The sequence below is a fragment of the Felis catus genome, chromosome A2, assembly GCF_018350175.1.
Source record: "Felis catus isolate Fca126 chromosome A2, F.catus_Fca126_mat1.0, whole genome shotgun sequence".
Classification (NCBI taxonomy): Eukaryota; Metazoa; Chordata; class Mammalia; order Carnivora; family Felidae; genus Felis; species Felis catus.
This window is the reverse complement of record NC_058369.1, coordinates 131577035-131592429: the sequence shown is the minus strand read 5'-3', so window position 1 is coordinate 131592429 and position 15395 is coordinate 131577035. Positions and strand designations below refer to the sequence as shown.

The window sequence follows — 15395 nt, the reverse complement described above, 5'->3', positions numbered from 1 at the left end:
AAATACACCAGAGGCATTCAACATGAGACTAGAAGTAGCAGAAGCATCAATCAACTTGAAGACAAGGCAGTGGAACTCACACATTCAGAGCAGCATAAAGAAAAAGAATGAAAAAGGAGATAATATTAAAAGCAACAAGAGAAAAACAACTTACTACATACAAATGAACTCCCTTAAGTCAAGTCTATAAGCAGATTTTCCAGCAGGAACTTTGCAGGCCAGATGGGTGTAGCATTTTATATTCACGGGACTGAAAGAAAAAATATTGCCACCCAAGGACTTTACCTGGCAAAGTTACCATTCAGAAGTGGAGAAACTATTACAACACTGATGAAAAAAATTGGAGACGACACATACGTTGGGAGAGCAAATATTGTTTAAACATCTATACTACCAAGAGCAATCTACACATTTAACGTAATCCCTGTCAAAATACCAACAGCATTTTTTCATGGAACTAGAACAAAGACCCCTAAAATTGTACAGAACCACAAAAGACCTGAATAGCTAAAGCAGTCTTGAAAAATAAAAATAAAACTGGAAGTATCACAATTCCAGCTTCAGGTTATAGTCGAAAGCTGTAGTAATCCAAACAGTGATGTACTGGCATATAAACATAGACACTCAGATCAACAGAATACAATAGAAAAACTAGAAATAAACCCACAATTATGTCAATTATTCTTTGACAAAGATGGAATGAATATCCAATGGGAAAAAAAAGTCTCTTCAGCAAATAACATTTGGAAAATTGGAAAATTACATGCAAAAGAATAAAACTAGACAACTTTCTCATTATACACAAAAATAAACTCGAAATGGATTAAAAACCAAAATGTGATACCTGAAACCATAATTAAGTCCTAGAAAAGACTATAAGTAGTAATTTCTCTTATGACATCAGCCATAATAACATTTTTCTAGATTGGTCTCCTAAGGCAAGAGAAACAAAAGCAAAGGTAAACCATTAGGACTACATCAAAATATAAAGCTTCTGCACAGTGAAGGAAACAATCAACAAAACTAAAAGACAACCTACTGAATGGGAGAAGATATTTTGCAACAGACAAATTCCATTAATGGTTAGTACTCAAAATATAAAACTTATACAACTCAACACCCAAAAAATAACCCAGTCAAAAAATGTGCAAAAGGTATGAACAAACACTTCTCCAAGAAGACATACAGATGACCAACAGACACATCAAAAGATGCTCAACATCACTTACAAGGCAAATGCAAATCAAAACTACAATGAGCTATCACCTCACACCTGTCAGAATAAATTGTGGAAGCAGCCCAAGTGCCCATCAATAGGTGAATGGTCAAAGTGGTGTGTGTATGTTTGTGTGTATACATACACACACACACATACATACAATAGAATATTAGCCATAAAAAATGAAATCTTGCCACTTGCAACAGTGTGCATGGAGCTAGTCAGAGAAAGACAGTGCTAATGCAAAATAAACCAGTCAGAGAAAGACAAGTACCATATGATCTCACTCTTATGTGGAATAAGAAACAAATGAGCAAAGGAGGAAAAAAAGAGAGAAAGAGAGAGAAAGCAACAAACCTAGAAACAGACTCTTAACCATAGAGAACTGACAGTTGTCAGAGAGGAGGTGGATAGATAGGCAAAATAGGTGATGGGGATTAAAGAGCCACTTATGAAAAAAATAAATCATTTTGGGGATAATTGAGGACATTTGGGTATGTACTGCATATTTAAAATCAACAGTAAATGTCTAGGTGTGAATGGTAAAAAAAAAAAAAAAAAAAAAAGGAGAAAGGGAGTTTTCCAGACCAACAAAGCTAAAGGAGTTCATCACCACTTACCTGGCCCTTGAAGTTATGTTAAAAGAACTTCTTTAAGCTGAAAATAAAGAGCACTAATTAGTATTTTAAAAATATGAAAGAATAAAGCTCACTGGAAAGGTTAACATATAGTAAACATAATAGTTTAGTCACTTATAAAGTATGAAGATTAAAAGACAAAAATGGTAAAAATAAATAAATAAATAAGTGTGATTATAATAGTTAAAGGGCACACAAGATTTAAAGATACAAAATGTGGTATGAAAATGTAAAACATGGGGATGAGTAATCATGTTAAGCTTCACAATGGGATCAACCTTAAGTTGTCAACTTAAAATAGACTTAGAGATCTGAGTTGCTATATGTAATCTCATAGTAACCACAAAACAAAAAATTATGCTAAATATACGAAAGAGAAAGAGAAAGGAAAATAAGCATACCACTAAGAAAGTCACCAAACCACAAAGGAAGAGAGCAAGAGAAGAAACCAACAGAGTAGAACTACAGAAAACCAGAAAATAATTATCAAAATGGAAATAAGCACACACCTATCAATAATTACTTCAAATGTAAATGTACCAACTTCTCTAGTAAAAAGATTGGCTGAATGGATTAAAAAAAAAACACTCTAATAGAAGGCAGAGACTGTCAAATTGAGTAAGAAAATGAAACAACAAACAAAAACAATGGCCAAATATATTCTGTCTGTAAGAAATGCACTTCAGGGGTGCGTGGGTGGTTCATTTGCTTAAGCCTCCAGCTTTTGATTTCCACTTAGGTCATCATCTCATGGTTTGTGAGTTCAAGCCCTGCATTGGGCTCTGCTCTGGCAGTACAGAGCCTGTTTGGGATTCTCTCCCTTTCTTTCTTTCTCTCTCTCTCTCTCTCTCTCTCTCTCTCTGCCTTTCCCCCTGAGCTCTATCTCAAAATAAATAAAACTCTAAAAAATGCACTTATAAACATACAAATAGATCGAGAGGCTAAACAAAAAGAAAGTTCATGTGGCTACATTATAATCAGACAAAGCAAATGACAGAGCAAAGATTACCAGCAATAAAGAGGTTATTTCAGAATAATTTAAAAGCTGTTTAAAAACAGCTTAAATACATAAACCAAAAACTGATAAAATAGCAAGGAGAAACAGACATTTATAAAATTATAGTGAGGTATTAATACCCCTGTCTCAATAATTGATATAAAAATTACAGCATCAAAGAAGAACCCATCAGGGAAATTAGAGTATATTTTGGAATGAAGAGAAATAAAAACTTAAGAGATCAGAATGTGTATGATGTCACTAAATCACTGAAGCACTACGTAGGGGAAAATTATAGCCCTATACACCTTTATTAGAAAATAGCAAAGGTTTCAAAGCAATGACAACAAATTTCCAACCAGAAACAGACAAAAAAGGCACACTAAATTCCAAGTATGAAAAAGAAAACCAAGTTATCAGAGCAGAAATCAAGGAGATAGAAAACTTGGAGATAAACACCTTGGAAAATTGATAAAAGGAAAAGCTAGCTCTTTGAGAAGTGATAAACCACTAAAACCACACAGAAGTATGTTTCACTTTGAGAAGTGATAAACCACAAAATAGATAAACCACTAGCCATACTAAGAAAAAGAAGTTATATCATTACTGATTTAACCAATATTAAGAGGATGAAAAGGAGATATTGTTAACAATTTTATGCCAATAAATTCCGCAACTTAAATGAAATGGAAAAATTCCCTGCAAGACATACTACCAAAGTTTATTCATGGAGAAATAAATAACCTGAACGGCCCTAAATGCATTAAAGAAATTTAAATAGACAGTTAAAAACTTGTCCAAAAAAGAAAATTTCAGGCCTACATCACTTCACTGGTAAAATCAACTAACAGTAAGGAAGAAATACCAATTCTACACAAACTCTTTCATAAAATTGAAATGGATGGTATATTACCCAACGTCTTCTAAAAGGCCAGAGACTTTCTTTATGAACATACATGCAAAGTGTTCTATACAAAGTTATAGCATGTTGAATGCAACTATATTTCAAAGCAGGTAATGTATCATGACCAAGTTTTGTTTGCAAGATTGGTTTAACTTCAAAAAACTATTTTTTCACCTTAGCACACTAATAAAGATCTCAATAGACATAGGAAAAACATTTGATAAAAATCCAAACATTCTTTCTTTATGAAAACTCTCAGAAGGAATTCAACTGAATTCCGTCACCCTGGTAAAGGCTGTCTGAAAAACCTACAGCTAACATCATACTTAATAATAAAACAAAAATGCTTTCCCCACTAGAACAAGGAAAGAATATGTACCTTCGCCACTTCTATATAGCATTCTCTGTAAATTCTACCCAGTGCAATAGAGACAGAAAAAAAAAAAAAAAAGCAGTAATAGGCATCAAGATTGGAAAGAACTAAAACTGTATTTATTCATGCATGACATTGAACATATATTATTCTATGGAATCTAGAGAGAAGCCAATAGAATAAATGAGTTTAGCAGAGTTGCAAGATAAAAGATCAATATACAAGAGTCAACTGTGTGTATACACACGCAAACTCACCTACACACACTAGCCACAATCAATTAGAAATTAAACATAATACCATCTACAATAGCATCAAAAATATGAAATACTTAACATATTTATATAAAATATTTCACATAAAGCTGATAAAAGATGGGAGAAAACCTATATATTGCAAACTATAAGTTATTTTAATGTTTGTAATGTTTAATTTTGAAAGAGAGAAAACAATTGGGGGAGGGGCAGAGAGAGAGACACACAGAATCTGAAGCAGGCTCCAAGCTCCAAGTTGTCAGCACAGAGCCAGCCCTGGGGCTCGAACTCATGAACTATGAGATCATGACCTGAGCCAAAGTGGGATGCTTAACTGACTGAGGCACCCAAGCACCCCAAAAACTGTTCATTATTGAGAGAAATTAAAGAAGACCTAAGTAGAGAAATATACCATGTTTATTTATGGAAGAACTCAATATTGTAAATATGTCAGTTTTCTCAATACCTATTCATAGATTCAGGGCAATCTTGATCAAAATCCTAGCAGGCTTTTTTGTAAAAGTTGAAAAACTTACTCTAAAATTTGTGAGGAAATTCAAAGAACCTAGAATAGCTAAAACAACTTTTTAAAAGGACAGTGTTTGAGAGTAACACTACCTGACTTCAAAATTTTAAAGGTACAGTAATCAAAACACTGCAGTATTGGTGTCGAGAGTATCAATGAAGTATAAGAGAGGGCCCACAAATAAGACCAAATTTATGGACTACTAATTTTCAACCCAGATGGAAAAGATAGCCTTTTCAACAAATGGTTGGAAGAACTGAATATCCATATACAAAAGAAAAAATTTTAGTCCATACCTCACACCATATACAAAAATAAACTCAGATTATGTACTTCAATGTGAAACATACAGCTATAGAAGTTTCAGAAGAAAACATTGAAAAAAAAAACTTCCTAATGTTGGGTCAGGAAAAATTTCTTAGATATGACACCAAAAATAGTCCATTATTAAGGAATAAATTATAAATTGGTCTTCATCACAATGTAAAATGTTTCCTCTTCAAAGACATTGTTAAAAGAATAAAAGACAGCCACAATCTGAGAGTATTTTTTTAAATATGAAATTTATAGTCAAATTGGTTTCCATACAACAATCAACAAAACTAAAAGGCAACCAATGGAATGGGAAAAGATATTCGCAAATGACATATCGGACAGAGGGCTAGTATCCAAAATCTATAAAGAGCTCACCAAACTCCACACCTGAAAAACAAATAGTCCAGCGAAGAAATGGGCAGAAGACACGAAGAGACACTTCTTTAAAGAAGACATCCAAATGGCCAACAGGCACATGAGAAGATGCTCAACATCGCTCCTCATCAGGGAAATACAAATCAAAACCACCCTCAGATATCACCTCACGCCAGTCAGAGTGGCTAAAATGAACAAGTCAGGAGACTGTAGATGCTGGAGAGGATGTGGAGAAACGGGAACCCTCTTGCACTGTTGGTGGGAATGCAGACTGGTGCAGTCACTGTGGAAAACAGTGTGGAGGTTCATCAAAAAATTAAAAATAGATCTACCCTGTGAACCAACAATACCACTGCTAGGAATTTCCCTGAGAGTATTTTCAAGTCCTACATCTGATTAAGAACTCGTGTCCAGAATAAAGAACTCTCAGAACTAATAAAACAGGTTTGTTTGTTTTTTTTAAATGTAAAGCAACCCAATTATTAAGTGAGCAAAAGATTTAAATAAACACTTGACCAAAGAAGATATCCAGATGGCAAATAAGTACATGTAAAGAAGATAAATATCACTACCTATTAAGAAAATGCAAGTTAAAACCACAGTATACCACTACACACCTCTGTTACAATGATTTTAAAGTGTAAAAGGCTAGCTATCCCAGGTGTTGGTGAGTATTTGGAGGAACTGGAATTCCCATACACTCCTGGTGGGAATGAAAAACTGTTTAACTACTTTTGAAAACAGTTTTGGAGTTTCTTTAAAAGTTAAACATACACCTACTAGTATATGATCCAGCCACGCCTTTCCTGGATACTTACTCCAGAGAAATGAGAGCATGTCCATTGAAAGTCAAACAGGAATATTGGTAGCAGCTTAAGTTAGAATAGCCAAAAGTTAGAAATAGCCCAGATGTACATAAACAGTATGTGAACAAACTGTGATATATTCTTAATGCAGTAGCATACCTTACAGCAATTAAAAAGGAACTGTCAATACATGTAAAACAGTGGATGAATCTCAAGAAAATCGTACTAGGTGAAAGAAGCGAGACAAATCAACAATACATTATTGTGTCTTATTCCATTTATATAAAATTCTATGAAATACAAACTATAGTGATAGAAATCACATGAATGATTGCCTAGTGGTGAAGAAGAACAGGAAGGGTACAAGGCAGGGATTATAAAGGCTCATGAGGAAGCTTTCAGGAGGTGTTAGGTCTATTCATTAACTTAATTGTGGAATGGTTTCATGAATGTTTAAATGTCAAAAACTTATCAATGAGTACCTTTTAAATATGCTTGTGCATCAGTTAACTCTTCAGTAAATAGCAAATCGAAGAAAAACATACATCTTTTTCTGTGTAATAGAACTTTACATCTCACTTTGCCTAATCTGTAGTGCACATACATGACCGGCTTGTCCAGCTACTAGCAAGAATAAGGCACTAAACTATTCTATGAAAAGGGCAACTAATTTTTATCTAATTTTAAATTTTTATTCTGGGTCATTTTCATGGAGTTGTAGTATTCAGCAAATTATGCAGTGCTGTTTATTCCCTTAGTTGTGGTGTTTCCCATGGTCATTGAAGTTAATTTTAATGTGTTGTTTTAAACCAGGTATTAACTTTTTGATAGAATAAATGTAATAATTAAAATTACTTTTAAGATAGCTAATGGTTTCAATGACATTTTTCATTATTTCAAAAGTTTTGGTGTTCTTCTTTTACCAACTTATAATGCCCCTTTCTTTTATTATCCTCTTTGATGTCCTTGATTCATCTTTATTTCATGGTATTTCTTGTTTAAAGTTTTTTACATTGACCTGTTTTTGATAACTGTAAATGTTGAAGTGAATGTAAATATAAGTTTAGATAAATCATTCCTGTAAACTCTTACGCAAATTAAATTTCAAATTGTTCAACAGAAATATTTAGTTTTTTAATGATGAATACAAGTTCTCCAGGCTTGATTACACTTCAAGATTATTGTGAGTAAAAGTTTAGGTTCAGTGTCTGTACAAGTGGAATAATTTAGAAGGGAAAGGTTCAAAAGTAAAGGTTGGATTATGTAGAAATGCTGTGAAATAGTTCGTTGTAAAATCTGTGTAATAGGATGGAAGTAATTTTCAAATTCTTAATGAGTCCTTTTTTCCCTTTCTGCAGAGTGTATATAAATGTGACTTCCTGAACTTGCAGCTTCAGCAGCCACTCCAGCTTGCACAGGATGCTATAGATGCCTTTTTAAAGCAGCTGAAAAACCCTATTGATTCTCTTCCTGGAGAACTTTTCCATGTGGTTGTTTTCTCTCTCCTTCTTTCTTATTTTCCATCACCTTACCAACGATGGATTTGCTGCAAGAAAGCCCATGAACTGTTAGTGTTAAATGGGTTATTGCTTATCATCACACCTGATTCCTCCCATCAGAACCGTCATGCTATGATGATGAAAAGCTGGAAGATTGCTATAGAGTCCCTGGGCTTTAAACGTTTCAAGTATTCAAAGTTTTCACATATGCATTTGATGGCATTTAGAAAAATCTCCCTAAAGACCACAAGTGACTTGGTTAGTAGGAACTACCCAGGAATGTTATATATTCCTCAAGATTTCAACAGTATAGAAGAGGAGGAATATTCTAACCCTTCCTGCTACGTTCGATCAGATATAGAAGATGAACAACTAGCATATGGTTTCACAGAGCTCCCTGATGCTCCATATGACTCAGATTCTGGAGAAAGTCAAGCCAGCTCTATTCCTTTCTATGAGCTAGAAGATCCCATATTACTTTTAAGTTAATATCAAAGTAAAAGGCCCTTTCAGTCCAGACTCCTAAACTAATTGCTTACACTAATCAGAAATACTAACACGAACTCAGTACTTAAAACCTGGTTTGCATAGAAAAAATGCAAAGGTTTACAGAGTTTGCTATTTTTTTCTACTTCTGGATTTTAAAATTTATTCTTATATAGAAAGCTTAAAGTTTCATGCAGAGTGACTCCTGTCATAGCAGAAACCACTGTTACTTTAGCATTTAGCACTAAGATATCATAGAAAGGTACCTTTTTTTCTTTAGTGCTATTGTGAAAAATGAAGCGTAACTTGCTATGTATTTTCCCTTTTTTAATCTTTTCAGTGTTGACTTTAAACCATTGCAATGAGAAAAGATATGTAGAAAGCTGTAGCTTGCACTTTGATGACTCACAAGTTAAATGTGACACAGATAGATTGGTTTAGTTGTTTTGTGATGCACTTACTCTCTTTTCTAGCTAAATTGTTATCTGTTACAGAAAGCCATTTTCTGTTCAGTTTTGTCTGATGACCAGCATTTCTTCAACTTTTTAGAATTCATCTTTTTTTTCTCTCTCTCTTTTGCTCATTTGGCAGCAGACACTTGGGGAAAGATTTCTAATCTTTCTAGTCCCCCAAGTATTTCTAATCCCCCAAGTATTCTAAATCCATTAGTACAAGACAATAAACACCATTGCCAAAGTAGAATGTTCCTATCTTTCATATTGATTTAGGCCTTGGTGTTAAGTGTATCTAACTGTGAGAATTCACTCTTTTTTAAATTTAGGTTTCATTTCCAGAATTTTCTATTTAAGCAAGGGACAATACTCAATCCTGACCTGAAACACCTTGGTGAAAGGGTTTGCACTTGTCAGAGTTTATGTTCTGTCTAGACCAGCCATGTTAGGGTCCTCACCTTTCCATTAAGGAGGTGTGCTGCACTACTAGTCTGGAATTACATAGAAAAATTCTACATTAACCCTCTGCTAGTGAGCTCATAACATGGTTTTGACCTTTCGGTATTCTAATTTCTATCAGAATTCTAGCAGAAAATTTTCTTTGAATACATAAACCATTAGTTGGCTGTGGGAATTTTCCCTTTCCACAATAAGTGACTTTCTGTGTTTCTGAATCAGAAGCAAGTGATTAAGGAGAAAATTACGTCCAAACAAGACAAGATTAGTTTAAATAGCTGAGAACATTTAGTCCACATTGTCTTGTCAGCCAGCAATTGTCATGTAAACTATCATTTTTAAGAGTGCCACTGTGTGGATTTTTTTTCAAGTGGTTGATACATTAAAATTACCTCATACTGAGGTTTTTGCACTGAAATATCACAGTTTCAGAATTCATGGTTAATGTTGTGTGTGTGTATGTGTGTGTGTGTGTGTGTGTGTGTGTATTTTTAAAGGAAACTTGCATTTTCAATAGTTGATCCTAAATTTCATAAACTGCACTTCTTTGGTAAAACTGACGTTTTGTGCTTATTGTGAGTTGCCGTAGTTAACTTTGAATGTCAAACTTTATTTAGAAATACAAAATTTACCCTTTAAGATATAAATGATTGCATATATATGCCCAATATTTCAAATTAAATTTCACATTCTAAATTAATGAAAGTTACAGGATTGTAATTAACCTACAAAGGTCAGTTGACTAAATGTAATATCGATTACTCAAATATGCGAGAAATAACATGAAATGTTTCATTTACTTTCAATAGCTTAAGAGTCAATAATTAGGATTGACTTTTCTTTCCAATTAAGCACTATGAGTCACATCTTGTAGCTCCCACAAAAGAAGGAAAAAAAAAAACAGTGTTAAGGTAACACAAAACTGTGTTTTGGTAGTACCTCTTTTACCATACTGCCCATTTCCTTTGGTTTGGCTAAATACTATCTTAAGGACAAAGAAAACTATCTCATTAAAGTGCTTTGAAAGTAAATGACAACATTGGTTTTGAGAGGCTGGTGTAAGTATGACCTTGGAGTCAGCCTTTGTGTTACAGCTAAAATGTTGGTGCTATAAATTCCTCTGATTGTTTACAGATGTTGATTCTGCTTATGCTCCAAAGTGTGCATGATGTATTTTAAGTAGTACTTTAAAGAAAAGTCTGTTTATAAAACCTACTCCCACTTAGTATAAATTTGTTTGGATTTATAAATATCATTTGTTACTGTAAATTCAGCTTCAAATTAGGTTGGTACAGAATTTAAACTAATACATTTTCCACCAAAGCCAATTAACGTTTAAGTGTTAAAATATAAGCAGTCCTGCGGCTTGCTGCCAGATTGTGTATGTAATGAGAGGAGACGTTAACAGAGCCTTCTAATACTGTATTGGTACTCCCAAGAATGATTTCATTTGGATACAAGTTTTAAGGGGTCTCCTGTCTCACAACAGGAGTCTCCAAAAGAATTTGGAGTTTCAAAAATAAATCATCATTTGGTTAGATTCTTCAGGATCATGACTAGATCAAAAGTGGTTTATATCATAGTTGCCAAACAGTGGGAGGTGGCATACCTGAAAAATGTATGTTTGTGTTTGTTGTATTTTTTCACTTTTTGTGAACAAAGCACATTTATTAAAAATTTTAAATTTTCTAATATTCATTGTGTACTGCTTGTAACCGGAAAATTTTGTGGTCTTTGACCCATCTTACTAAATGATTTTGGAATTGGGATGCAGTTTAGAATCTGAATCACATCTGCAATTTTCCAGCTGCATTCATCTACCCAAATTTCTTAATTCCATAAATTCATTCACCAAGATCCAGAAAGTCAATTGACTACCAGATTGATAAGCAGCATGACAATACATGACAAACAAGTATTAACAAGCATAAATTCTAGTTCATTTTGTCTACTTTCCTTGAAAATTAATGATTATATGAGAAAGAAGTGTATTAGTTATTTTAGTGCAGCAAATGGCTTTCTCATGAGATCAAACAGTTCTTTATGGAACAAATGTTTGAAATCTACACAGTATGCTGAGGAAACATCAGGATTGGGGTGGTCACAGTCCCGTTTCTGTGGAATTTATGATCTACTGGAGAAGAAAAGCATTCTACATGGGGTTAATACCTCCATCTAGGAATGATTGCCTACTGATAGATCTTTGACCCTGCTCAAGTCCCTTAATTTGTTTACCAAAAATGGAACAAAATACAAGAAAGTTTTAAACACAACTGTATAACAAATTACAAACACAATGCAGATAAGAGGGCTATATTGTTCATCTCTCTAGAAAAGTGCAAGCTACAAACCAATTCTATGATGGTAAAAGGTAAAAAAAAAAGGGGGGGGTTGTGAATCAAGCTTTTACTTCATTTCCCCACATTTTTCTGAGCACAGTGCTACAATGGTATTCCTCTTCAAGGGCCCACACACTAACATTTGGTTCCTTTTAGGTGTTACAAATTGTTAGATGATAGCAAAGGTGGAGACAAAATTTTCTTAATTACTAGTCCAAAACACAATGTTTTTACAAAGAATGTTCATATTATGAAAATTTGATATTTAACTTCAGTAACCTCCATGATGGTTCACAATAAAAATTTCATATCCACAATCCACTACCAATGAAAAGTTCCCCAAGATTATTAGTGGTGGCCTATGTTACACAATACTCCATAAAAAAGCTACAATAGCTAACAATTTCATTAAGGAACTCTATTATAGAAGGAAGGAAATAATGGGTTTTCTAAGTCCTATTTTTCTTATTGGAGGAATTCATAACTACATAATTGAGAAGACTTTATCCTAAACTTTGATTCGAATGTTTTATCATCCTAAATTTAACAATGAGTTCAGTAGTTTTGTATGCATTTTTTTCAACTAGAAATCTATTTACATCTGGCACTGCTGAGTGGTAACTTTTGGTCAACATCAGCAGTGTTCGACTTACTTTGTATTTCCGTAACACTTGTTCAGTGAATACAAAGCTATTCTGCTTTTTGCAATATAAAACACTGGTTATTAATGTCACTGATGTTTATAGTAATCAGAAACATTGACAACTATTTTGTCATAGATTTTAACTATTTCTAAGATTGGATCCTTTGGTAGAACCAAGATCATACATATTTGTGTGTTTCCTAAAGTAAAATCCAAAGAATTCGGTCATAGATACTGGCTGCAGATTTGTTTCTTGAATTTGTTATAAATAGAAGGCTATAAAACAAACTTGTTACTATTACTAGATTAGAATGCCCATGTAAACCATAAAAAATGGTACTGAGCCTTGCTCAAAAGACAATGCCAATAGTATTTCCTAAACCCAGGCCTATATGCAGCTCTTTAGGGAAAAAAGCCAGGCGAATATACTTGCATACTTTAATTGTGTATAGGTCTTAACTACTGAAGGCAGTCACAAACAAGTAAATCCTTTAGTAGTGCCTAATATTCTATAGTTCTCTCAGCTGGTGTGGAGAAATCAGGTACCTAGAAGACTAAAATGATTTGTGGACACATTTTTTATAAAGCTATTGTAGAATCCACATCTAAGTCCTTTATATTTGTTTCCTACACCTACATCTACGAATCCTTTCTACAGCTAATGCTACACTTTAGCTACGCCTGTTGTACCCAGGAAGAAGGATACAAACGTGGCCAAGGCCAGTATTTAGTTCTTCAAACTCCTGTAACACATGACTGGATGACAGAGTCTACAGAGACAGGTTAAATGTAAAAAATAAAGTCAGCAAAAAGGACCAGTCTCCCAACTGCCATAGGCCTTTTCATTAGGAATCCAAGAATTAATGTGTTTGTCAAAGGCAAGGATGGATGAACCATTCCCTGGAAATAAGGTAGATGGATGATTTCTGGGAAGAGGAGAGGTAGGCAGACCAAATTCCTGGAGCCTTCCTGCAAGAAAAAAGATGCTTAAGCAAACAGACCTGAGACAAAAGAGGGGCTCTGTATGGCTTGGCTATAAAAAGGGACCCTTATGTTTTCTAAACTCACTGAAGCATTAGCACAGATTAACATTCCAGAGAGATTACTGTGGAAACAATAAGGACCTGGGAATTTCAGAGTAAGAACAAAACATTTCGACAGGAAAGGTGATCTTTTGGAGCTTGTCTAACCACAAGTATTCCCAAGACAGGGGACCCTGGTGGCCTGGAGAATGGTTCCAGCTGGAATGAGCAGCTATGGAATGGGAGTTAGGAGGTGATAAATCATCTCTTCGCTAGTGACTGGACACACAAAAACTGCTAACATCAATTTTATACTTCAAAAAGTCAAAAGATATTTTTTAATGAAATGAACAAATGTTTTTCTCCCTAAAAGTTCTCAAGTGTAAAAAAGGAACATTTTAACATCACTCGTGTAGAGATAGTATTATGAATAAATATAGGTGGATGATAATAACTTCTATAATTTCACTTCCCAAAGAACGTGAAATTTAGAAGAGAGCGAGCTCAGATCTTGTAAAAGCTCATTTTAGATTGTATACGGTATTACTTAGGAAATAGAGTTGTTTTTGAGTAACGAATTTTCACTGATCAACTGGACCTTATGGTCCCTTTTACTAACTATGAGGATTATTTGTGAAATAGCTAGTTCAAGTTAGCGATACAGTTTGTAGCAGTGATTAAAAGCCAAGTTTTTTTTTACCATTCACTCAAATACAGATTCATTAGTTGAGACCTAATTACTGCACTATTACACTGGACTAGGTACTGTAAGGAATAGATGCCTATTGTGCTCTTCAGGGCTGACAGTGTAACTTAAAAAAAAAAAAAAAAAAAAAGGTAAGTGCATTAGCTTTAATAGGAGGCAACAAAAAATTGCACAATAGCATACTGCATGGCAGCATCTGGTGGTACCTATCAATGAAACCTGTTCACATGACCTTTTGGCACAATGTTCATAACCAATCTAGACGCAATTTACTCAAATATGGATATCCCTCATCATGCAAGTGCCAAATGGCAATAATGTTGCCCCTTCCTGCCACTCCAAGTCAGCTTCCAACATTGCTCTCCTTAACCTTCTATGATAAAGCCCCAGGGGAAGTGGGGTTGGGGTTTGGAGAACAATCCTGTACCCATCCTTGCACCAGCTAGTCCCTCTACCTGGAATTTCTTCCTTTTATATTGGATTTGTAGGACTAGTTCATTTTTGTTATTAAGATCTTGGCTTACACGTCACCTCCTCAAGGTGTCCTTCCCAGTCCACATAATCAAGTAGTCTCTTCACATCACTGTAAAGCCTCTGCATAACTATCTGAAGGTTATCTTTTTCCTTGTCTGTATATATGGGCAAGTCCCTCATCTATTCTATATCTTCAGCCTAGCAAAGTGCCTTGCAACAAAGCAGGTGATCAATAAATACTTGTAAACGAATTCATCTTACCTTATAAAATGCAACAGAGAGGACAGGGGACCATGGCTGATGGTTAGTTCATGAAGCTTATGGGGTGATTTGTTTCAGTTATTTTATTAATGTATTCTCAAAATCAGGATGTAGGTCAATTTATACTTTAGAGAAGTCTGAATTGGCTTATATAAAATATTACTTACATCGATATGTAGTGATTTGGAGCCATATAATTTTTCTCCCCTCTACTTACTCCTATCCATTTAAATTTGTTCTATCTTAACCTCAGATACTACTTTCTTACCATGCCCCTGACAGTGCTATCCAATCCCTACCTCCCTCTCATTGCCAATGAAAGAATTTAAGTTTGTAGACAATCATTAGCTACTACATCTAAGGAACACTGAACTTATTGACCTCTTTGGTTCCCCAAGAAATGTAGCACTCCAGCAGTTTCTTAATTCATGTAAGGGAAACATTATTCCAACTACTTTCCAGATAGGTTCCTACCAGTAACTACTATGAGATTTTGGGCAAATTCTTCCCAGGACCTGTTTCTTTTTTTTTTTTTTTTTAATTTTTTTTTCAACGTTTATTTATTTTTGGGACAGAGAGAGAGACAGAGCATGAACAGACGAGGGGCAGAGAGAGAGGGAGACACAGAATCGGAAACAGGCTCCAGGCTC

The 15395-nt window shown here is 34.4% G+C and overlaps 1 protein-coding gene across 1 annotated transcript in view; it reads left to right on the top strand.

The window, feature by feature from the left end:
* The window catches only part of BMT2 (base methyltransferase of 25S rRNA 2 homolog), an 87437-nt gene extending 76443 nt beyond the window's left edge, over positions 1-10994 (top strand). The window contains exon 5 of the mRNA XM_003982969.6: positions 7766-10994. Coding sequence (XP_003983018.1) covers positions 7766-8395 — 630 coding nt within the window. The 3' untranslated portion in view covers positions 8396-10994. The remainder of the gene's footprint in view (positions 1-7765) is intronic.
* Positions 10995-15395: the final 4401 nt, after the last annotated feature.